General features: G+C 42.3%; 1 protein-coding gene across 1 annotated transcript in view; it reads left to right on the top strand.

Moving 5' to 3' along the window:
• Window positions 1-24265, top strand: part of agrn (agrin) — a gene marked incomplete at both ends in the record, with an annotated part of 229475 nt that overhangs the window by 181604 nt on the left and 23606 nt on the right. The window contains 11 exons of the mRNA XM_083895418.1: window positions 1866-2063; window positions 2374-2574; window positions 7595-7737; window positions 8010-8115; window positions 10380-10493; window positions 11008-11172; window positions 12761-12904; window positions 15124-15248; window positions 15381-15486; window positions 19588-20010; window positions 22318-22443. Of these exons, the coding sequence (XP_083751544.1) occupies window positions 1866-2063; window positions 2374-2574; window positions 7595-7737; window positions 8010-8115; window positions 10380-10493; window positions 11008-11172; window positions 12761-12904; window positions 15124-15248; window positions 15381-15486; window positions 19588-20010; window positions 22318-22443 (1851 nt within the window). The remainder of the gene's footprint in view (window positions 1-1865; window positions 2064-2373; window positions 2575-7594; window positions 7738-8009; window positions 8116-10379; window positions 10494-11007; window positions 11173-12760; window positions 12905-15123; window positions 15249-15380; window positions 15487-19587; window positions 20011-22317; window positions 22444-24265) is intronic.

Below are 24265 nucleotides of genomic sequence, written 5' to 3'. Positions count from 1 at the left end.
CCAATTCCTGATTTATAACTGCAGCAACTACAGAGAAACCACAACATCCCCCATTTCAAAGACACACATATTTTTATTTATTTATTCTGTCACAGAAAGCCCTTGCCAAATTTTTATGGATCTGACTTTGTGCATTCAGGCAGTGTCCCAAAACCACAAAGCATATTATTGTTGAAGATATCATTGCATGCTTTCGCTTTAAAATGTGCCATAATTATAGCTAATTGACTGCGGCCAAACCATGAATAACTGGCCCAGAACAGAAATACAACTTGATTTTGGGGAAACATTGATCATGCATGCTCCACTCATCATTTTAGTGTTCAGGATTGACTACATCGAAATTTGCCATTATGCTAATATACAGTCAATTGCTTATTCACTTCACAGTCAAGGCTGTTAATCCAAGAAGGGAGTGGATGTCAGCACTAGATGGAGAGATGAATGAAACTAAGGACTCTAAAAGAGTAATAAACAGATTAATAATGTGGAAGGTTCCAGCAGCCAGCCTCGCCTCTCTCAATTAGTGCGAAATCAGCAGCGGGTATTAGCCTGCCCTTAATTGAATGTGATAGTGAGCTGTGCTAATGCACTCCTCCCAGGGTAATTGGTGTCAGAAGGAGAGGTGCATCTATTGCTCGCCGTGTCTCACTTTGAGGCCTTGCATTTACTTACTCATTCGTTTCCGACCATGAATGTGTCTAATCCTGCTTTGCTGTCTCCTGGAGGCAGTTCCCTGATATTCACCAATGAATTCACCATCTAACCAGCAATGTTTTGGGTTTCTTAAGGCAGAGTTACTGTGGATAATAATTTGCCTCCTTTTCTCTGTGTAAAATAGCACAGTTTCAATTAGACAAGAAAGCAATGAATACAACCTGGAAAGTAAAACATTAATTTCTTATTTTCGACTAATTCTTCTGACTCGGAAGCTTCTCTAAAAGATGATGCTGGCACTGCTTCTAAAATGGACTTTATGCCAGGTGATGAGCAGAACCTGGCAGTACCTGGTCACCAGATGACAAGATTATCTTTTCCTTTATGCTTAGGGATCCTGTAAATGTTGTTTTACAACCTTACTGTCATGAGGTTTTTTCTTGGGTGTACTTTCAGTTGTCACCACACTCCCATAAATTCCCGATTGATGGAGTGCTGCAGAGATGGTTGCCTTCTGGCAGCCTCCCCTGTTTTTGCAGAGAACCTCTGAAGCACTTTGTGTTCAGTGATACAGTTTGAGCTCTTGAAATAAAAGTAGTTTGGGGTGGTTCCTTCAGTGATGAGCAGCTCCTGGGAACTTTCCCGGGCTTTAGTAGCTCTCTTTTTTTTATCCTCTCGCTCAGATCTGTGCCTCAGTAGAATTCTATCTTTGGAGATTTTATTTGAATTTCATGGCTTGTTCTTTAGCTCCCACATGCATGTGAACCATGGAAAACTGTAACAGGCAGGTGTGTAGCTTTCTGAAGTATTTGAAATTGATTCAGTCAGCTCAAAGTGGAGTCCTGGAGCTGAGAATGGAAACTTTGCATCTCTGCACTTCCTGTGTTTGTACAGCTTAAGCGCATTAAGCATGCCGCCAGCTGTTGATAGTCATAAAGAAAATACAAATTATGTTTACTGTTTAATTTTATTATGGCCATTGGCTATATTGTGCACTCCTCAGAATGTTTAAGTTAAGAAGAAAATGCATTTTCAACTTTATTATTAACATTTATTGTTGATCAGTTTCAAATACAATGCAATAATCGCTCACCCAAAAAGGATAAAAAAGGGACTTTACGAAAGCTAATCATGTAAAACCCTGAAACATGAACACACATACAGTAACAGTGAATTTGGCCTCACCTTCTTCTTTTTCTCCATTGTAGATGCGTCTTGTGCCAACTGCTCTTTTGGGGCAATTTGCGATTTCCAGAGTGGGCAGTGTGTGTGTTCATCAGAGTGTGTGGAGTCCCACCAGCCCGTGTGTGGCAGTGACGGCGTCACCTACAACAGTGAGTGTGAGCTGCACGTGCGGGCCTGCAAAGAACAGATGGACCTGCAAGTGGTCAGCCAAGGGGAATGCAGTAAGTAATGCATATGTAATACTGTATGTCTGTTATGTGTTATACTGTCATTTTTCATGTAAATGATTCTTCTCTGACTCTGAATGACATGTGGATATTAAGTAAGGACACTCATAAGGCTGCAGGCAGACAGGCCATTAGTTAACAAACTTGTCACACTTGTAGGATACACTGGGGAGTTACAAAGGAAACATGTCTGCAGGACAGCAAAATAGAGATCTGCAAAATAGTGCTGCATTTTAAGTTGCCAATTGTGAATCGACCCATCATGGTTTGACTCGTCCCTCTCTCTCCTGTGTGTGTAATACAGAAACATGTGGCAGCACTGTCTGTGCCTGGGGCGCCCGCTGTGTTCAGAGTAAGTGTGAGTGCCCACAGTGCTTAGGCGAGGCCTTCTCACCTGTGTGCGGCAGCGATGGCACCACCTACGACAACAAGTGTGAACTCCAGTTGTCGTCCTGCATGCAGAAGAGGAGAATTGATGTGGCAAAGCCTGGCAGCTGCGATGAAGGTACGGAATGGACTTTAAAATGGTGTAATTATGTTAACCATTCGGCCATTGAAATGGGGGTAATTATCTTTATCAACTGACCTATAGTATGGTATTCTGTCATCTGTGGATTTTCATAGTGGTTGCATATGCCGCCAGCAGGATGCCATCAGACTAACACAGCAAATGATGAAGGGAAAAATCACACTGTGTGGCCACAGAGGAGGGAAAAAAACTGTTATAGGAACTAAACTTCTGGCTGATTAAGTTCAGGTCAGCTGTAGATTTTAGAGATGATGATCTTCATGCTTTGCCTGTCTGCCTGTTTGTTTGTTTATTAGTGCATCTCCGACTCCACTCGTTCAGCTGCTGTAAACTGAGGCGAGATAGAGGCCAGATTCTTTATTTATTTACCCCAACAGCACATAAACCCATACTTATATATAAGCCTATACTTATATTAGCTATAGCTGCTGTGTGTTTTCATGGATCTTGATGCTTCCTTTATTTATTTTTTTCATCTTCATGTCATCTCAATAAATCATCTCCTGTCAATGAAAATGTAACCTTTTTGTACAGATAAATTCAATTATTCTAAAGTGCCACATTTTCAAAATAACTAAGTTACATCAGTGAGTGAGAACAGCGTTTCTTTGAAATAAATCACATATACATTTTCCAGAATTCACACCATCTGAGTGTTGATAGCGCAAGTAATTTTCCTTGGCTTTCATTAGGAGCTGTTGTCACAGTTATTGATCACCAGCTTATATTAGAGAATTTATGTTATGTATTTCATCGAGCCTTTAAATCTAATTATGCTTTAAAGCGTGTGACCGATGGCATTTAATATGAGCGTCCCTGATTTCCACGCCTGTAGCGCTGTCGTTCCTCTACGTTGTGAATAAATGAGATCTAATTCACCGTGCAAATCATATCATATCTTGATCTGCGTTGACAGACCAAGGCAGCATATCACAGTCCCTCACTCAGCCCGTCTTGGGCACAACTCTGGAGGGAACAGCATGCCAACCGCTGGTTGTCATGCAGACGGCAGCAATGCCAGTTCCCCTGTGGCTTATGGGTCCTCACGGCGAACATAGTCATCCTCTGACAAGGTGTGAAGGAGAGCAGATTACACCTGCCAGCAGGAGGGATGGCTGGAGAGGAGAAAAGAGGGGGTAGATGGAGGACACAGCAAAAAGAGATGAGAGGAATTCACTTCCTTTTTGATTGCTAGCCGGGGGTGTTTCTTACGTTTCATTTTTTTCCCCTCCACCATTGTCTGTCGTATTGGCCCCGGGCCTGGGAGCCGAATGGCGCCGCCAAAGCTTCTTGTGGTCGATTTAACACCATTTCATTGACGGAGACAAGTGACCTTTTTTATATGTGAAGCATGAGGAAACATGAGACTGTATGACCGTGATTCACACTTACTGTCACTACACACGCATGCATCCCCACACTCTGTCCTCATTGTCTTTTGTTGTCTGTTATCAGGCAGAAATGCTCCCCTCCACCTACCCAAAGGCATCACATTGCTTGTGATGCCTTTGGGTATGATGGCTTAGTTTTTCTATTTTATTCCCTCTCATACTGTCTCTGAGCATCCTCCCTTTTTCCATCACTTGCTCATTTTGATTCAGAGAAACTATTGGGCTTACACAATAGAATCTTTTTTTTTGCCTTTTTTTTTGCTCCCTGCCAACAGACCCACTCGTGTATCCGTCCATTTTGCACTCTCCTCCATCAAAATTGTGCCTCTTGACAAAAGGGGCACCAATGCTTTCTCACATATGAGTGGAGATGGGATCGTCTGAAATCAATAAATTTCACCCTAGGGGTGTCCACTAGTCATGTGGGGGTTTTTTCCACTGTGTGTGTCTGCAGTCCTTTCAGAATCTGAAGCAGACCCTCCACAGGAAGTCTGGTGTGATTGTAAAACGATCAAAATCAAGTTGAAATAACTGTGTTTAGCTGTGGGATACTTCATTTCAGCTACATTACATAAAGAAAAAAAAATTGTTGTTGAGATACTCTATGCTACTGAGATGTTTGTGGGGTCGGTTTTGGCAAAATTAGGAGTATATATTGTGTACTACAGCACCCTGTCACAAACTGTAATACTAAAGACTGTATTTTGTGGCTTTATGGTGTTGACAGCATAAAGCTCTGTATCACCAGTGTGCACAAACACCCAGTCCATACTTCATATCTAAGATAAGCCAGGGGAGGAAGTGAACATGTGATTAATTCTCTTACGCATTTTCTTACTTGACTTAAAAACCATCCTCATTAGTCAGGTTGGGAGGGAGGGGTTGCAGGGAATAAAAATGGAAGTTGTTTTCTTCTGCCTTTTATTTAGTGGTAATGAAAAACGACAGTGTTCCCACTGTTGGCCATACAGGGAAATTTATCACCTGTTTAATTTCACACTCGGGTAGGCCTGGCCTCAGCTCCTTTTCTCGACACTGACAAAGTGGCAAGTGAGAGTAGTGTATCACCTACAGGGGTTTCCAGCCCTTTTTTAATTGAATAGACATTTAATAAACAAGATTATGAGCTCAGGATCACACAATGATGCACAGCCGGTGCCCTGCTCCTTGTATCAACTGATCAAATAAAGCGACCTCTGAAAAAAATGTAAGGGGCCTGAAGACACGAAAAGCGTGTGGCTGGGTGGAGCAAGAGCTCTGTGGAGTGAGATCAGCAGATTTCGCTTGCATGGTCCATCCATCACAGGGCTTGTAACCTTCTGTTGAGGCAACAAAGGATCTTTTCTCCCACCATTGCCATCTTCAGGAACCTCACATTCCCCCCATCAAATGTGACGATCCATACCTCTCTAACTTATGGAAATGTTTATTTGGGTGGGTGATATGAGAGACTGACGGATGGAATGGGGGAAAAAAAGGCAAATTGTGTCACAGGGCACCCTTCGACGAACACAGTTACATTCAGATACATTTCTGAGTTTACAATCAAAACGGTGAGGATGAGAAAGGCATACCATAATAAGACTGGCCACTCCTGGAGTCACTGGTGGAGTTGTGGCTCATCTGGTTTACCAAACATATTCAGGTTTTCCGTTCATTAGATACAATTTTTACCACTCATCCCCTGTTTATCTGTTCTTCTCTTTCTGTTTTCTCTAACACGACCTCACAGGCAGCATTGACAAGAGCATCTTCTCCCTTCATTCCTTCTATTATTTCCACTGTCAAATTCTTGTAACAATTTTTTTCCCCTCATTCTTTTATGAACACAAATCTAATGCTATTAATTTTTTTCTTCTCCATGCCAATGAATTATGTCTTCTTAATGGAGCTTCCTTGACTAAATAGACTTTGGCTTCTGACATGATTGGCTAAAAAGGAGTCGATGGGCAGAGCAGAGAGAATAGCTGATACAGCCATTTTAGCTGGGGATGTATTAATTGAAAGGTTCACAGGCAGTGCGGGTGGTGAGCACATGAAAGAGCAGCCGCTAATTAGGACCCCTGTTCTCCCTTCATTTTTATTTATTCCATTCTAATGTCTTACCTCTTTTATTTATTTATCATGGCTCTGTTAAGGGAACCTGAGCAGAATATGAATTTGCTATTCCTGCATCTCCCTTTGACTGTGTCTTTCTGATCTGTGTGGACGTCCGCTGACTTCTCCTTTTCAAATGACATCAGAACTTTAATACCTCTGTTAATGTGTGTGGCAGCTGAAAGCAATTAACCAGCACATTAGCCTCATCACAAAATGGTATATTTAACAGTCGGACAGCAGTTCTCAATCGATTGGCTGTAACAACAACATCAAAACAAACTGATTAGGGTTGGTTAGAGGTTAGTGGTGTTGTTAGTTTAAAATGGAGATGGAGCGAATCTTTAATAGGTTCTGATGTTTGTGGAGAATGTTGCCCCGTACACAAAGCTCAAGTTACTTTGTTGTACAACTAATGTAATGTATTGTTGCATAGTGCCTGGTCTATCCATCCAACCCACACCACTGTATCGACCACTCGGAGCTGTCACAGCCTATTGCTGATGACCTATATCACAGGACAGGCCGGAGCTTAATTGGGCACAGCCTCTCCCCTGCACCGTGACCTCCTTCATAATCTGCTTTGGAAGATGGGTTATGCTAAGTGGCACTCCCATCACTAAGACATTGATTCCACCAGAAGTGGTGCATCAATAGAGTTGAATGAGCCCTAAGAGTAGAGAGGCAGAGGATGATACACCTTGATTACCACATGTTCCTTTCAACTATGCTGGGAGCTTTTAGCAACCACTAATAACCACCACCAGAAATGTATGTCCCATGGGATCTCAGCTCTGTTCTCCACTACCTTTGGAGGGTTCTTCCATCTCGATCCTGGGACCTCCAGTTCATAGTCGGCGAAGCTCTTTCTGAACATATATACAATTTATATATATATATATATATATATATATATATATATATAAATACATATTTCCAGTTTGACAATAAAAACAGCCTCGTGAAACCATAAATCCTGGTTAGTGATTAATGTTTACTACCTTTTTTTTCCCTGTAAAATTACAGGTATACATTGACAAATAGAAAGCCTGTCTGTGTCTGAGTTGCAGTTGAATATTTACTCTAACAACTTTCTTTAAACTCCCTTGAGGTAATTAGATACCACTGAACGCTTTGCAATTAAGTGAATTCTCATATTAGGGAGCAGGCACCCAGAAATGCGGCCCAGCCCTCCCTCCACTGCTGATTTAATTGAAATGAAAAGGATGCCTCTGTGTTAGTGCAGAGATGTTGTTCCTAATTTATGTAGACATCCTCCCACCCTCGCTAGTGTTGGGTCATTATCATGTTCTACCAGCGGTGCTTTTAGTTCCCTCTTTACAACCAGTGTGAGAGAAATGTAAACGATCCAAAATTTGTGATGCTCCTAGTACATAAACATAGACTTACAGCCACATTGCTTCTGATGTACTGATAAAGCTGCATCTTCCTCGTGTGCTTGACTGTTCGATTAATGATTTTGTGTATTTTATTGTGTCTTAACGCAGACTGTGGCTCAGGGGGTTCAGGCTCAGGCGTGGAGAGCTGTGAGCAGGATCGTTGTCGCGTGTTTGGAGGCTCGTGGGATGAGGATGCAGAGGAGGACCGTTGCGTCTGTGACTTTACTTGCCAAAGTGTGCCTGACAACCTGGTAAGAATCCTCCACACACACCACTCATTTTATTTTCATTTTACTTTATTAACAACTCGGATACAGGATATTTTACTTGTGGACACACGGACAAGACAACTTGAAGACATATTTTACTGCGAGCGATCTCATTTAAAAATGTAATAAGCAGCATTTTTCTCAGTTTTTAGATCAGTTGTCATCATATGACTTCACTTTGAGGGTAACACACATTCACCATTAATTCGTTGCTTATTAGCATGCAAATTACATCTCTGTGATTATTTTTGTAGGTTTGTGGCTCAGATGGGAAGAACTACAGCAACGAGTGTGAGCTGAAGAAGGCCAGATGTGAGAAACAAGAGCACTTGTTGATTCAGAATCAGGGACCATGTGCAGGTCGGTACATTACACCATTACACCAGTTGATGTCGTTGCACAGAAGCACGCTCATTAAGACTCATTGTCATTGACATCACATTTCTTCACTCATTTCATCCACTGATGGGGTAGTAATAGTCTGTCGACGGTGTAAGTTTCTGACATCACAGCTGCTGTTGCCGCCTCTGCAGTGTGATCACTGGAGCCCTTAGTAAATGAACTAAAGAAGTTTGTGGTAAAATAAGCCTTTAAGATTTCAATATCGTTCTCCCAGGCCCGTATGTACTGATAAAAATAATGATTCACTTTTCCTTGCCAGACACCGACAATTTAAACCATTAAACTTGGGCTCACACGCTTGTTTCCTCACCCTTGGGATGCCATTTTACCCACTTACTTAAAAAGAAGAGAAAAAAAACACTTGCTGCATGTAAATGAATGCCATCTATCAGGCAGAACAGTTGTCAGATCAGCAGTTGAGTGGTAAAGGTTAGTTCTTCCTCTCAAGCTTTTCGCCTCTGATACTAGCTCAGGCTGGAGAGCAGAGCAAAATGCACTTATGGGATTTTGAGTGTTCATTCCAGCCTTTTTGATTCCCTTTGGGTCTGAAAGAGAGGAGGATGGAGAGAGTTAAAGAAAAAGTGAGAATGAGGGAGCTGTCGCTGTTTTCACACATCCCTCCAGATTCTTCTCCTTCCTAATCTGACCTCCTTGGGCACTGACTGTCACGCTTCTCTACCATCTGTGGATAATCAATCTTTTTTTGTAAGCTCTCTATTGGTACGAGACCTCTGGGCTCTCCTCTCTTATTGGCTAATGCAAGAAAACCAATAAAAGAAAAACTTGTTAGTGATGTCTGGAAATTTCATTAACTATTTAAGGAAAAACTTGATTTGACCTCATGCTAAACATGCTAAATCTCAATAACAGTGCATTCAAAAGTTTCTAATTAAAAGAAACAAATAAAAAAGTATAGAAAGTGTTTTATTGTGCCAACAGTTTTTGTATAGCACCTCAAACCATCCTTTATACCTGACTGTAAACAGCTGGGTTAAGTATTGTGGTTAAATCCAAAGAAATGCAGTACTTATAGGTTTACTAGACAAGCAAACACGCAGATGTTCCCTTGCCGGCATAAAACAGGACTGCTCTAGTCAGTGCAGCAGAAAAAGCACAGCAGCAGACCTTGAAAATACAAGGGTAATATTGCCCATCACAGTGAGTTTCCATTGTGCTGGACAATCGCCACTGAAGAGGAAAAAAACCCTTGAAGGGTGGAAGAACATATGAAATTAAAAGTTCTTGTCCTAATAGGCTCAGTACAGATAGCAGAACGGAGCTCTGGAAAGTGGCGAGTTAAATGAACTGTGTCCAAAGACCATCTCTGGAGTGGGAAAGCACTGGAAAAAAGAGTGAGCCGAGCCATCAGCATTAGGCTGAGGCTCATATCCACACCAGTAACATTGTGATTTATGGCCCTTGTATCTCCAGCCTCCAAACTCCAAATGAGCAACACAAGAGAAAGTGATCGGAAGGGAAATAGAAAAAGACAGAGAAAAAAAGAGAGGAACAGATTTTTACTGTCTATATCTGCGTTTTTACTTTTCACTCCAAAGCCTGGAGAAAATGTGAACAATGATGTATTTGCCTCTGCCATTAAATGGACACCTCCTTTTCCTCCCACTGAATGTTTTGTTATTCTGGTCCAATTTCAGGAGAAACACCAGGTTTTGGGAACACATTCGTTTTTATTTTGTTCACTGTAGTTTTGTATGCAGAGCTGTCGCATTGTAGTGCGACACGTCCGTAGACAAAGGAGGTCTCCATACACTGTGCACAGGTTCCTTGTGCACAGCATAATGTGAAGATTCCTTCACATTATGCTGTGGGATTTTATTTATTTATTTGTTTGTTTTCTGGAAGGTTGTAGGGCAACAACCACAATTCCATAATAGCAGAAAACAACAATTGAAGAGAATATGCCTCCTAGAAAGTGGCAAATGTCAGCTCGCACATTCACGAGCAGAGCCATTGTTTGTTTTCACTAGAGGTAATAGCATCATTTCCCCCTGATTTTCAGCTATTGTGGAAAAAGTTGAAAATATAATTGTTATCTACAAGCCGGCTGCCAGCCTCCCCACCTCTGCCCCTCAAGCCAAACTCATTGTTAGCAAAAAAGTTTCATGTTCCGCCGAGATTGTGCTGTCTAAATCCTTCTCTGATGTTAGTCTTCTTCTTTCTCTGCTTCCCTCTATCCTCCCCTTTTGTTTCTACCTCATCAGTGATTTCCGCCACTTCTCTGCCTGAGCTGACAGTGCACTGCAGTCTGTCTGTGTACGGCTGTTGCTCGGACAACATGACGGCTGCCTTAGGAGTGGGTCTGGCTGGATGTCCCAGTAAGTTCTATGTTCCCTTCTGACCTTTTTAGCCCTCCTGTGTCTTGAGTTCTTGTGTGCCCTCTAAAATAATAATAATAATAAAAAAGTGTAGATAGCATCAGGCTGTCTCAGCATGCAGGTCTTATTGTCCTTGACTTTGGTTCCACTTTCACAGTTGCAGAACTAAAAACATTTCATCTTAATCCATGGAATAATTGGAATAATCTTTCCCTCTATCAACAGAAAAATCTCTTCATCCGATGATCTTGAATAATGATAGCGGTTGGAGGATAAAATGTTGTATCTAGATGTTAGCTAGAGCATACACTGAATGGAGAAGTGTATGAGATGAGAAAGATTTTGTACAGAGGAATCACACCGAAGCACACTTTACCAAGCCTTTTTGTGGAATAAGGCTCAGTCCACATTTGAGCTTAGTATAAGTAGACATGAATTGTTTTCAGCTTTCTCTTCTATTTAGAAAGTCCAGTAAATGCTGAAAGTTAATTTTATGTTCCTCTGTTCTCCTCAGGTACCTGTCAGTGTAACATCTATGGCTCCTATAAGGGAACTTGTGACCCAGCCACTGGTCAGTGCTCCTGTAAGCCAGGTGTTGGGGGACAGAAGTGTGACCGTTGTGAGCCAGGCTTCTGGAACTTCAGAGGCATCGTGACAGAGAACATGAGCGGCTGCACTCGTAAGCAATGAGCTAGTGTACTCAACCTATTATAACGTTACTCACCAACAAAATAATAATATAATATAATATCATTATCTCTCAGACGTGGTCTCCGGTAAAACTACTGTATCCAAAGTAACAGGGAAACTGGTTCTGTAAAATGTTGAATTAAGGCAAGGCAAGGCAATTATATGTAAATCACATATCATACTCAAAGGCTGACTGAAGGTGCTGCACAGAAGCATTAAAGAATTTGGTGTCTTGACATATTGTATGTGTCAAAAAATAGTGAGCTGAGAACATGTGGGAAACAATATTCATGTAGAGTAAAAAGTGATGGTGTTAAAATGTAACCTTTTCAAAAAAAAAAAAAAAAAAGCTCTGACACTTTATCTGAAATTCCTACAGATGAGGAAATGAGGTAGAGAAGAAGAACAGAAAGAGGAGCAGCCTCCTGCTGTGAGGCTGCAGGTGCTGCTGATAAAGAGGGAGAGAGCGAGAGAGGGTGGACGGCTGCTGCTAAACTAACTCTGTTTTTATGCAAAATGATGTTACACTACCACCAATATGGTGAAAGTGTCACTTCTCTACATGTTATTGGAGTGTTTCCATTAATATTCTGTACAAACACTGATGAACCACGACGTTTGCGGACTCTGGTCCCCACTTGAACAGGTAGACCTGAATAGTGTGTACGTGTGGCCACGTCTCAGAGCAGACAATGAAGATGAACACCTGTGTTCCTGTGGGAGAGAGATATTTTTATTACTTTACATGGACAATGGCAAGATTACACTGTACAATCACAAATTGCTAGAAAAGAGCACAGAAGAAATGAAAAGTTAATGAAGAAAAATTTTCCAAGGAAACAAAGGGAAATTTTGTTTTAAGATACTTTTAAGTTTGGTCAGTCTAATGTATTTAAAGGTGGAGTAAACAGTAAAAATTGCGTCATCAGTTGTTTTTAAAGTCCCTCAGTCATATCGAAAGTGTACTGAATAGACTGCATTCATTTGTATTCTAGTGAGTGCTGGGGTCAGGGCCCCTTGTTTGTCTAGGTCTAATGCAATATGGTGACCAGCTCGTACCCTGCCGCTGAGGTATCACAGGACATTCGCTTCCAAAGCTGCAGGGTATTTTCAGTCAACAGCAGGAAGCCTGCAGGTGCCTCACCCGTGGCCTGACCTTAACAAGGTTTACACACACACACACACACAGCGAGCAGCAGCAGCGGCACACTGCGCACCAATACCAGGTTCAGCAGAAGAGGGGGGAAAAACACATCATTGACTCTATGAACATGATGGGGTTGATGTCCTTCCCTGCGGTTGTTTTCTTGTGTTTCTGTTACATACTCCTCCACCTCCTCCTTGTGCTCCTTCGTCTCCTCTCTCAATGCCCACAAGGCCCGATGAACTGTTCACAACCTTTAACACTCAGATAACTATGTACCCAAAATAAGGTTTAGAGACTACAATCGCCTCAAAAAAACACTGTGTACACGATGTAAAGCAAGCTAATCCTTCCCTGACTGTCGCCGTCTGGAATTGCAATATTTTGCTCATCAAGCTCTCTGTCCCTCGTCTCCTCTTCCTCTCCATGGCAGCATGTAACTGTGACGCCACAGGCTCAGTCCGGGACGACTGTGAGCAGATGTCAGGTCTGTGTTCCTGCAAGACGGGAGTGAAAGGCATGAAGTGCAACGTATGTCCAGATGGAAGCAAGATGGGCATGAACGGCTGCGACAAAGGTAATAAGAGAGGCAACCAGTGGAGTGTTAGTAGAACACACACACACTCACACACACAGACACACACACACACTTAAGTCCCATCCCTCTATTATTCTAAAGTATTTTTCTGTCACTCATCTGATCCGTGGATCAGCCTTGCAGTGCCCAGTTGTTTCCCTGTCTGCTCTTCACGTCCATTTGGTTTATTGGCTCAGGAGTGAATGGCTGCTTGGCAGTAAATCAATAGTGATTAGTAAAATATCTGAGTGTACAAATGACACCTGTATGACATGTTGTTCATTGATATTTTATTTTCTCCACACCATGTTGAATCATTTACTTAAAAGTCCATGTTTACACTCCAACATAAGGACTATTGATTACACTTAGATTAAAAATGAAAACAACCCCAGTGGTTGCACAAGCTACAAATCCAATTGAGGGAAAGTTTAGTTCATGCTGTGGGAGCCTGTAGCTCCTTGATTAAGATGCACCATCAGGTATCGACAGGAAGTCAAACGCCTAATGAAGCCAGCAATCCTGGCACAGTGGTGGGGCACTCTGCCACACACCCTGCCAGATGAAACGACTTGATTCTGAGAGGTGCTAGCACATGAAAGAAGGAGCCAAGGGTTGGGGGGGTTCTCTAAACCCCTTTTATGTTGCAACAATGCAAACATCCTGCTCTCAAGGTTGGCCAGTGGATGCTGCTGAGCTCCCCAGCTGTAGCTCCTTGCATGGCAACCTCCAAGGCTTCAAGACATAAAAGCCAAAGGATCCTGAGTGCACAACTGGAAGAGTACATTTCTTAACCTCAGCAAAGGAATTCACAGAAAATGCACGGATGAATCCACAGATAAGCTGCACGATGTGCCATAAAGGCAACTTCACAATTGTATGATTACATTACTACTTCTGTATTGTGACGTCCAAGAAGCAAAAACATGTCACTCACATAGTGTAAAGAAACTACTAATAAAATATCCCTGAGTCCCCTAACGACTCATGCTACCACATGACTCAATTTTGTTACAATTTAGAGTGAAATAAATGATCAAGTTTCTATTTTGGAAAAACACACAAAACACCAGTTTGTGTTATTTGTGTACAGTCTATTTTTGTAACTTCTGGGAGAACAAGGCAGCTAGCCTAAGCTTTTATTTATTTATTTATTTATTTATTTTGTACAGTAAGTAAGTTTTTCTTTTTTTTGAATGAATAAATGTTAATTTTGTCTTAAGTTTGCCTTTGTGTGATCACATTATCACATTATCTTATACAAATTGTATTGTTTAGATGCCATAATTTGCCTCAACACACTATGCATTGTATCAATTTTTGAATCAAGAATCATTTGAATCAAGAATCGGTTGAATCGAATCGGTTGAATCGATTTTGAATCGAATCGTGACCCTAAGAATCAGAATCGAATTGGATCGTGAGCCACCCAAAGATTCACATGTATGATGTCAGATAAACAGTATGCTTTAAAGCAGCCATTCCCAAACTGAAGAGTACTTTGAAATCTGAAAATCCTCTGAGGTCCACCCACACATGCGTGCCCACTCGGGCCAACAATCCCTGCTTTAAAGCATTCTCTTTATCTGATTTTAAATCGTTATCATACTTTAAAGCAGTGGTCACCAACATGGTGCCCGCAGGCAGCCAATAAGGTGCCCACACGCTCACTTCACTTCACTTGCATGTATCCATATGATCACTCAGTAAAATATCATTAATATTGTTTATAAAAACTGTGATAATTGTCGAGTAAGCACTGGAATGAATGTGTATGCAATTGAATGAATAATAATCATAATTTAAATGGTAAATTGCATAAAATGTTAATATGGTAGCCCTCCATATTATTCTGTACCCTTCAGCTCTCAGTCTCAAAATGGTTGGTGACCCCTGCTTTAAAGTAATAACAGCTGCACTTGTAATATGCTGTGTTTTGAACTAAAGACACAGTCATTCTTGTATGGTTACATTCATACTTCATCACGCATTGCAGAGTTTGAGAGAACTCATTTAATGGCTGTTATACAGGCAGAAAATTGCTTGATTAATAAAACTAAGCAAATGTCTTGTAATGGTGACACAATGAATCTGGATGCAAATCTAACCTTTGATTGAACTCCACATTTCACATCACTGCATATTCCACCGTTGACATGAACTGTGTGAATGTAGAGCTGCATAGAGTATGTAACAGCAGGAACCCATGTCTTCCACAGGTCCTGAGGCTCCGACTTCATGTGAAGAGTTAGTGTGCAGTTTTGGAGCTTCTTGCATTGAGGTTAATGGACAGGCTCATTGCGAGTGCCCCTCACCTGACTGTGATGAGAGAAACAAAACAAAGGTGGGAAGAAATAATATGTAATTTGATACACAAGTTTCCAACAGGGCATGAATAGGAAGTCATTGTTTCTGTGGCCCAAAGGCAACATGTGTTCTAAACGCCCTCCTTTCTATCTCTGTCACCATGGAGCAGGTGTGTGGCTCAGATAGGGTGACCTATGCCGACCAGTGCCATCTGAGGACCATAGCCTGCAGGCAAGACAAGGACATCACAGTGCAAAATTTTGGACAGTGCACAGGTGAGCCCCATCCTTGCCTCCATGCATCAGGCGTTGAACGAATGGCCAACTGTTGTCAAGCCCCGTTCACAAAATAATGAGCAGTGCTGTGAGCCTGAAATTATCCCTCTCCTGCTGTTTCTCATCTTTCTGTCTCTTTCCCAGAAAGTAAGGACAGTGATGGGAAAACATATTTCGCTTCAACTGTGTGTCTACAAAAAATGACCTGCACAAAAATAAGTATGAGCAGTGATTCTTGTAAAGGATTAGCCAACTTTAAGTCTTTCATTGCAAATGACACATTCCTGATTAGTTAATAATATCAAAGTGACATGTTTGCCCTCCTTTTCTTTCAAGTTCTGTGAGAATATTTGCTTTTCTCTATAAATCTCAATTGATTTATAGCCGGAAAACATTTCAGCTTGTTTCACTGAGTACACAAAGTACAGTAAGACAAGCCCTGCCATCTTTCCATGAAATGATGGGTGGGAGCTATATCATGTGCAGAGTTGGGGAAATGTTGGGATAACAAAGAGCGTGATATTGAAGCATTTTAAATCCAAGGCTTCTGCAGTTTGACTAGAGTCTGAGCTTTGCAATGACACTTCCTCTTTGCTCTGCTGCACCTCTGTCAGGATTTAGCTTCATCTTCAAACCCACCTGCTGGCAAATGCATCAGTCATCTTGCAGCTGCATGCTGCCAGGCACACAATGCCACGTGTGTATGTGCATATGTACAGATTAAAAGGTGCAGCTCCTGCCCTTTGGTCCAGATGCCGATGGACAATGTTTGGATCAGTGTAATAGGCGCTAGGACATGTGCCAAGGCCATGGATTTCATGTACAGTGAAGTTGTTGTGCTGTCTGCCAGCTTGCGTCACAACAGGGTTCTAGAGACGCCGCCGGCAAGCGCAGTGGGGAAGTAGAGTGCCAGCTGTGTGATTCTGGCTATGAGCCACTGCCAGGTGTCAAGCAATTTTGGGTGTAGAAATGTTAATTCACCTCATTGCTCAGTAGGCACAGATCAAGTGACCTAATACTGTGTCACGAAAAGCAAAGGATCCTTTTTATCCATCTCGTGTGTGTGCTTTACTGCCAAATTCAAAGGAGACAAGACTGGTGATATGGTACAAGTTGAATTGCAGGTGCCCAAATAAAGAAATTGAAATTATACTCAGCAGAAGATCAACAAGGCTTTGATAAGTCCCTGAACATCTGGCAATTAGTAATTCAGTGCTGTAGGTTACCAGCAAAAGGAGTTAAAATGCAGTCTGGTTTCATGTTCCTCTGTTGCCTGGCAATAGGGATGTAGGTTATATGTAATCCCTAACCTAATACTACTACTCAGAGAAGGCAAAGAAGATGCCTTATCTCAACTCTCTCGCTATCAAACCCTAAAGGGAGGAGCAGACAGACAATCACACGGGACCACCGACAGCCACAGAGGATCTTTTAATTTTTATCCCAAACATGGTCGCACCACAGGTAGTGGCTGTGCTGCTGCTGCCAGCTCAGGGGTTAGATCTCAAGCTCATTTCACGTGTGGCTGGGTGCGAATTAGCATTTGCTCTGCCTCCACCCCTCACCACTCTGCAGCCCCACCTGCCCTCCCTCCCACTGCTTACATGCAAAGCTTCCAGACGCCCTGCCTTAGCACTGTGGCATGCCAATGCTCACCAAGCTGCTATGTAGTTTGACAAGAGAGCAATACCAGGGGCTTATATAAATGAATATGAGTGAATATTGATCTTTTTTTATTGTTTATCCCTTACAAGTTTTTATAATACTGCACAGAGTGACTGCTGCTGCACAGTCTGCCACTAATGGGCACAGCTGAGAAAAAAATGCAATCCAGAAAGAAAAGCTCCTTCAAATCCTGCTGCCTGTGATGGAGATCTACCAACTAACTGATGTTACTCAGCTCTTTCTGAAGTCTCTCAACTAAAAGGCAGCACAGCCACAGAGTGCAAGGAGTTATTTTTCCTTGCTTCTTTCCATTTTTACTGCATAAGATGAAGCAGTATCTGCGAAATCCAGTAGGAAGAGCACCATACCACCAGAGGGAGGGTTTCTGGATCAATGAGCAAATTCTAGAATCTGGAGGAAAATGACCACCAAGTTGGCAAAGACCTGCCTCTCCCATATGGTGCTATCACCTGTAGGTTTGCAGCAAATTGGCAACGAGTGTCAGCATATGGCCCCAGCAGCCCTCCGCCTGCATGTTAGTCAGGGTTCTTGCTTTCACAATTTTTTCAGATATTCTTTCCCATTTTTCGAGCCCTCACTCCGTTTGTCTTCCACTCCTTGCTTTGTTAACCTGTTTTCTCATGCTGATGTAATCCGGTTTCTTTCAGCAGTTTGTTCCTATCATTTCCTTTTTCTTGGCACTGTGGTTCTGTTGTCTGCTCTGGTCTTGTGTGTCCTGTTTCCTCCTCGCTGAGCTTGGCTGACACCTACAACAATCTCAATAAGCACTTTTCAACAATAAGTGCACAGCAGAGACAAGCCAAGATGTCAGGGATTTTTGTGTCCTCCCACCCTATGACATGGCTTTCCATTGCTTTGCTAGGAGGAAAAAAGCAGGAACACATGCAAATGGACGGTTAAACCTGATTAAGAGAAGCATCAGTGCCACTGGTCCTTATGTGGTACATCAAATGTGTGTTTGTTTTTGTTTTTTTACTTATTCCATGCCATAGGACCTCACGACTCAACATTTGCAAGTGCACACAAACATAAAGTACACAAGGCATTTCCCAGGAGCAAGCTGTCTGATTCTAAGCTTGGTGCCTGACTGACAGGTGTATCCATGAGGAAAGGCAATGCATGCCACCCTTCTAGGTGATAACATCACTGCTCTATGCACTCCACTCCAAATCTCTCCCTCAACAAACATCCGCCATGCTTTAAGCTGACACCGTGCGCGTCTCCCAAGCTTTCTGCCGTCTCAGTAGGTATCACATTTTACACCTCGGTGAATAATTGTAGATCAACGCTGCGATTATAGTAGCGTAATTAAAGCCTACTCATAATGTTAGATGAATCCTAATGAAGCGCAAATCTACAGTATAGGGTTTGTTTTAATCCATGCTGACAAATATGCACTCGTGGGACATAAAGAAGTATAAGAGGAGTGTTGTCAAGCCTTCGTGCCTCAGCTGAATCTGAAGGACTTAGGTAGTATCTCTCCGCCAACTCACTTTTCCCCCTCTGGAGTTTTTGTCCTATTTATTGTTCTTTTATCGCAGACAGTTTGTCCTTTTGCACCAGAGCTTTTTGCATTGGTAATGATGGTCTCTGCAGAGAGCCTCTTCTCTCTCCCTCTATTTTTCTGCCGTGTGTGTGTTTGTGTGCGTCTGTTGACAGCAGAGTGTTTGTGGTGGCGTTGATGGATGCTCATGCTCTCTGCAAGCAGCAGCCTGCCGTCTTTGAAGCCAGAGTTAAAGCTGTTTTTTTTTTTTTTTTTGCCCCATTTCTATCAATCATTCATCACCGGAGGCGCTGGCTGTTGGTGATTAAAGCTTTGCAACTGGAAGGCAGCATTTGAATATGGATATATAATTCATAGGCATTGGCACAGCATGCAAGCAATACACAAATGCATTCCATATGTGCTCACACAAAAACATACTGCAAAACACTGTGCATTGACACCAACTAGGGTACTTTAACCCTGTCTGAAATCATAACTCATCTCAAGCTGAAAAACACTTCATTGCATTTTACTATAAAAGCATTGTGTCATCTTTGGGTACACCTCATACTCACTCTGTATATGGACATCCTTTCATTTCTTAAGGTTTGCCAAAAAAAAAAAAGGTCAAAAATATATTTTTAATTTTGTTTGTGTTTACAAATGGGAGTGTGTTCTTCTTTAATGTAATATCATAATAATATTGTTCCTCAGAGTGATCTAAAAGGCCATTATTGTTCAGTAAACACAGAGGTAAAGATGGTGTCAGCAGTAGGATGAAACTACCAAGTGGCTTTCATATGGTTTATTGGCTAAATTTGTAATTTGTTCCTTTGTATTTTAATGAGGTTAGATAGCGCAAAATCAAACATTTCCATCTTTGCTCAGTCATTCAATCATTCCTTGCTTCCTGCCCTTCCCTCCACCAGAAACCATCTCTGAACTGGCAGAGCGACCCACCCTCAATCCCCTCACCACCATCCCCAGCTCCGCTGCCGCTTCCATCACCACCCCAGCACCCTTTCACCCTAACATGGTGTGGGCCATTCCGCCTCCAAGGATGGCCGAACCTGAGAACGACGAGCGACCCGCGGCCACCACCCCCTTTTCCACTCCTACCCACAACCGTGTGCGAACAACCCACCACAGCCCAATCCACATCCAGCCGCCGCATTCAACTGCTGTCACCGCCACCTTGCGCACTAGCCCTGCCCCCTCCGCCGCAGTGACCTTTTTCGAAGGCTCAGGCAGTGGGGAGCCAAGTGGAGATGACCAACCTGAAGAAGAGGAAGAGGAAGAGGAAGCAGGTAGCGGCATTCCAGCAGAGGCCAGTGGGGCAGAGGAACCTGTCGGTAAATCCTTCCTCTTTCACTTCATTACCCACAATGCTTTGTGTTTTTTGTTGAAGGGGCTTTTTTTAACAGTTTCTTTTTTAGCTAACATCATAACACATCAATGCCATCAGCTGTTAATTGAAAGTTCAGTGAAAGTCGGTGTATGTGTCCATGTTCCCTCTTGACGGTACCAGCTGCAGGAGAGAAATGTCACACGCAGGCAGGCAGATCTATGTAAACGCATTCTGATCTGTCATTTCATCTCCCATAAGATGTATATCTCAATTTCAGACACAAAGAAATGTATTTGCATGGTTCACGGTTGCTACATTCCCCATGCTCGTTTCTTCCATTCCACTCGCTCTCAACAGCTAGCAAAACAAATCCAGGCTCTGTAAAATACACTCTCGACAGGCTAGATGCAACTGTTGGCCCGCATCTGTGGATCTCTGGAGCCTTACTTGACAGACGGATGTGACTGAGAGATTGAGGTGTGAGTGTATATGGAGGCTGTGTATCTTGTCACATGACTAGTCTCAAATCTATCACGACATGCCCTCCTGACTGTAACCACCAGCTGCGGTTTCTGGACATGTACTTGGACAAAAAGGTTTGACTGAGACTTTTCAATCACAAGTTTGTTTTTTTCTGTTGTTGTTTTTCATCTACACCCACCTTGGCTGACAGCTTGCCCGAGAAGGATAGGATGGATGGAACAGCATGGTCACAAAGTGTTCTTCCTCTGCTCATCCTCTTCATCTTTCCCCCTCTCTCTCCCAGAGATTTATCTTCTTGTCAGAGACTGACCAGAGTGCTCACTGACTTGAGAAGCATAATGCTTGTCTTCTAAGGCGACGTGGTGTAGCCGCGTGTATACTGTGAGTGTGTGTGCTGAAGTTTTCTGATGGTGTGCAGTGTATGAGCAGATCAGAGGATAATACAGTGCAAGTATAGATTTACACATTCTTGATTTCATATGTATGTGGTGGGCCATGGCATTTGTTATGTACATAACAAATCCATGTCCTCATGGAGACCAAAACCTGGTCCTAATGAGGTGCAATCTCATTTCTGAGGAGCTGGATAAGTTTAGGTTTCAATTGTGGTTAGGTTAAGTTTAGGATTAGGCATTAGGCATTAACTGGTTATTGTTAAGTTAGGGATAATGCTTTGTTTAGGCTGTCAAAATGAATGGAAGTCAATGCAGTGTCCTGAAAGAATAGTTGTGTGTTTGTGTGTATCTCCACCTCTTCATGTCAATCAGTTTGACCAAAGCCGAGTGTCTATAGCACTGCCTGAGCATATAAATGTGAGCAGGTCAAAGGTGGTTGGTTGAATGCGTATCCATGTGCTGATGAAATTTGCACTTATCTTTGGTCTTCAGTGTTAGTGTGTGTGTGTGCGCGCGTTTGTGTATTTATTTGACAGCTCTCATGGCTCCTGGTGGAGCATGGCCCTCTTCCCAACTCTACCACCACTCTCCTCTTCAGCCCGGCATTTGTGAATCTGCAGACCACACGCTAACAGATGCCATATAAAGAGCCCCCTCCACCACCTCCTCCCTCCTCCCTCCTCTCTCCTCTCCCTTTGACCGGGAGTCCTTGAGCAGAACGTCCCTTGCCTCTGACGTCTTTACGACTTGTTTAGCCTCTATAGCTGTTTGCCTCCGCAATTATTTCTAATCTCTATATAGCCATAAACTGCACCGCCTCGACCAAGACACCCCGTTTGCCAGCAACACTATTAGAGAGGACGGTTTGCCGTTACACACTCTCATTCTTCAATGAGAAACACCGGCCACTTTTATGTCCCAAGATAGCCAGATATACAGTGACTGTAGCTCAAAGGACAGTATATTTTTCCTCTTGGCAAGCCTTGAAGGCTACTGTCAGCCACCCAATCAGCAGTGAACAGTTACCTCCACCCTACCCCCCAACTCATTTAAAGTGCTCTGTGTGTGACATGACTGGCAACTGTGCCTATTATGTGTTCTCTGCCTGACAAAATGAGTTCCAGGTGTAAAATCAATCCCCATGCAAATGCTATATAATCACTCCTGACAATGCCTCTATTAGCATCCAATCACTGGTCAGCAGACTGAAAACACATGCCCATCTGCAAAAACAAGAGCTTGTTTAGACCCACACAATAAAAAAAACAAAAAAAAACAATGTAAGTTGTAGGTTTTAACTTAGGAAACACAACATTTCAGAAGGAGTAGCCGAATGGTTACAACACACATAATCGTGAAATCTGCCCTCTGATATAACCTGGCTTTAACTTAGCTTTAATAATTATTATGAGCTCCTGTGTATCACCCCCCAGGTCCAACAGTGTCAAGCACTACTGTCCCCAAAGCTGAGGAAAGGTCATCCTGTGACAACACAGATTTTGGCTGCTGTCCGGATGGCAAGACACCATCCAACACTCCAGAGGGCACCAACTGCCCCTGTAAGTATTACCTGAATTTTTACATTCCATAACTGTATCATGTCTTTGAAGGTTATCGTTCATCTAGGTCATTGTATCTTCAACTGTGTTAAAAAGACTAGTGGACTATTATCTCATTAATGGGCAGCCCATGGCCAAGTGGAAAGCGGTCATCCTTGTAACCACCAGTACAAATCCCGGGCTGGGTAGACATGAGCAAGGATCCAAATCCCCATTGCTCCCAGGGTGCAGATAAGCACTGCCCACTGCTTCTGCACCCGACTTGTGTATGTTAACCACTGGTGTGTAATAAGGACAAGTTAAATTCAGAGGTTTTATTTACAAATTGGTGTGTGTGAAAACATAAGTGGATTATGGTTGATTGGTTAATGGTTGATTTTACTGTTTCTCCTGTGTGTCCAATCTGGTGGATTAGTGTCATGAGATGATATGGATACGCAATGATAATATCATTGCGTATCCATATCCAAATTTGTCATTACATACATATAATATATGTATGTAATGACAAATTTGAGCTTCCTCTTGCGCTTTATCATGTTTTGAGGCCGATTTTATTGTAGTTTGTTTTAATACAAACATTAATGTGATCCTAAATTGAGTTTTCTAACCGGGCTTTCTCACTATATTGAAATGACAATGACTATTTATTCTGATCTGCACATTACTGTCCTAATTAAGTGGTACAGCACAGGATGTTCCTCATCTTTGTCAATTCTCTTCAGTTTATCACCTTAGTTTGTTGCTGAATTGAGAATCAACACAATATTATATAAATCTACATCGTATTACTGTACAGGGAAGGGAATAGTAAGACTTTGCCATCTGCCTTGAACACCCAGCTGAACAGGTGATATTTTTTCTGCAGTGCTGCTTTCATTAATCACTTCCCTCATATTTAAATTATCATATTGGCAAAATACACAGGCAGTGAAACATTAAGTCTGACATAATTAATCCATGTTTATGAATTTGACAACACCTCACACTCCGACTCTGATATTAGTCTTTTCCTGTCAGACTCCGAGTATATTTTTTCCCCTAGATATTCTCCATAATTTTGAATGAGGTTTGGTTTATTACAGGGCAGGGGGAACCTTTTCTTCTTTCAAGGGCCATTTACTATGTCACCCGTAGGAAGTTATTGTACACATATTTCACACTGACCTTTTTAATCCAGTGGCTGGAACTACTTGTCTTTGTCTTGTCTTTTTCTCTTTGCTGCAAATGTAGATGGTTGTGATGATGTTGATGATGATGATACATTCAGACAGTTTCACCTTGCTCTATCCTATCTTTACCTTTGAGAGAGCCATCATGGCTTACAAAGGCAGCAAATCCTCCCTCACATCAATCTTGGCAGTGATCACATGCATGTGATGATGTTATTATCCGTTGTACCAGTGCGGAGAAAACGCATACATTTCTAGCCTTGCTCCTTTTTTTTTAGTCATGGTCCACATAAGTAATCCTCTCTAAAATGATTATTGGAGACAAACTGACACTTAGGGACAATTTCACTTTGTCTGTCGCTTGCAGCTGCACTGCGGCAACAAAGCACGCATTAAAAAGGTCAATGAGGTTTTCGGTGTCTTAGCTATCAGCGCACTCACCACTAACTCTTGCCTTTATAGCAGTTTGTTAGGTCGTGATCTTGTAACAGCCGTTTGTTGGGCCCTCTGTCTCAGCCAGAGAGCACTAACTTAATCCAAACACATTTGTCCTTGCAACTCATCTAGTTTAGCTGCATCTTTAATGATGTCTAAGATTGACCTTTCTTTTCACTTCACTTTCTTGTCTTTTACATCAACATAAGATGTAT

The sequence above is a fragment of the Microchirus variegatus genome (assembly GCF_963457635.1).
Source record: "Microchirus variegatus genome assembly, chromosome: 9".
In the NCBI taxonomy this organism is placed as follows: domain Eukaryota; kingdom Metazoa; phylum Chordata; class Actinopteri; order Pleuronectiformes; family Soleidae; genus Microchirus; species Microchirus variegatus.
This window is presented reverse-complemented; position numbering and strand designations above follow the sequence as displayed.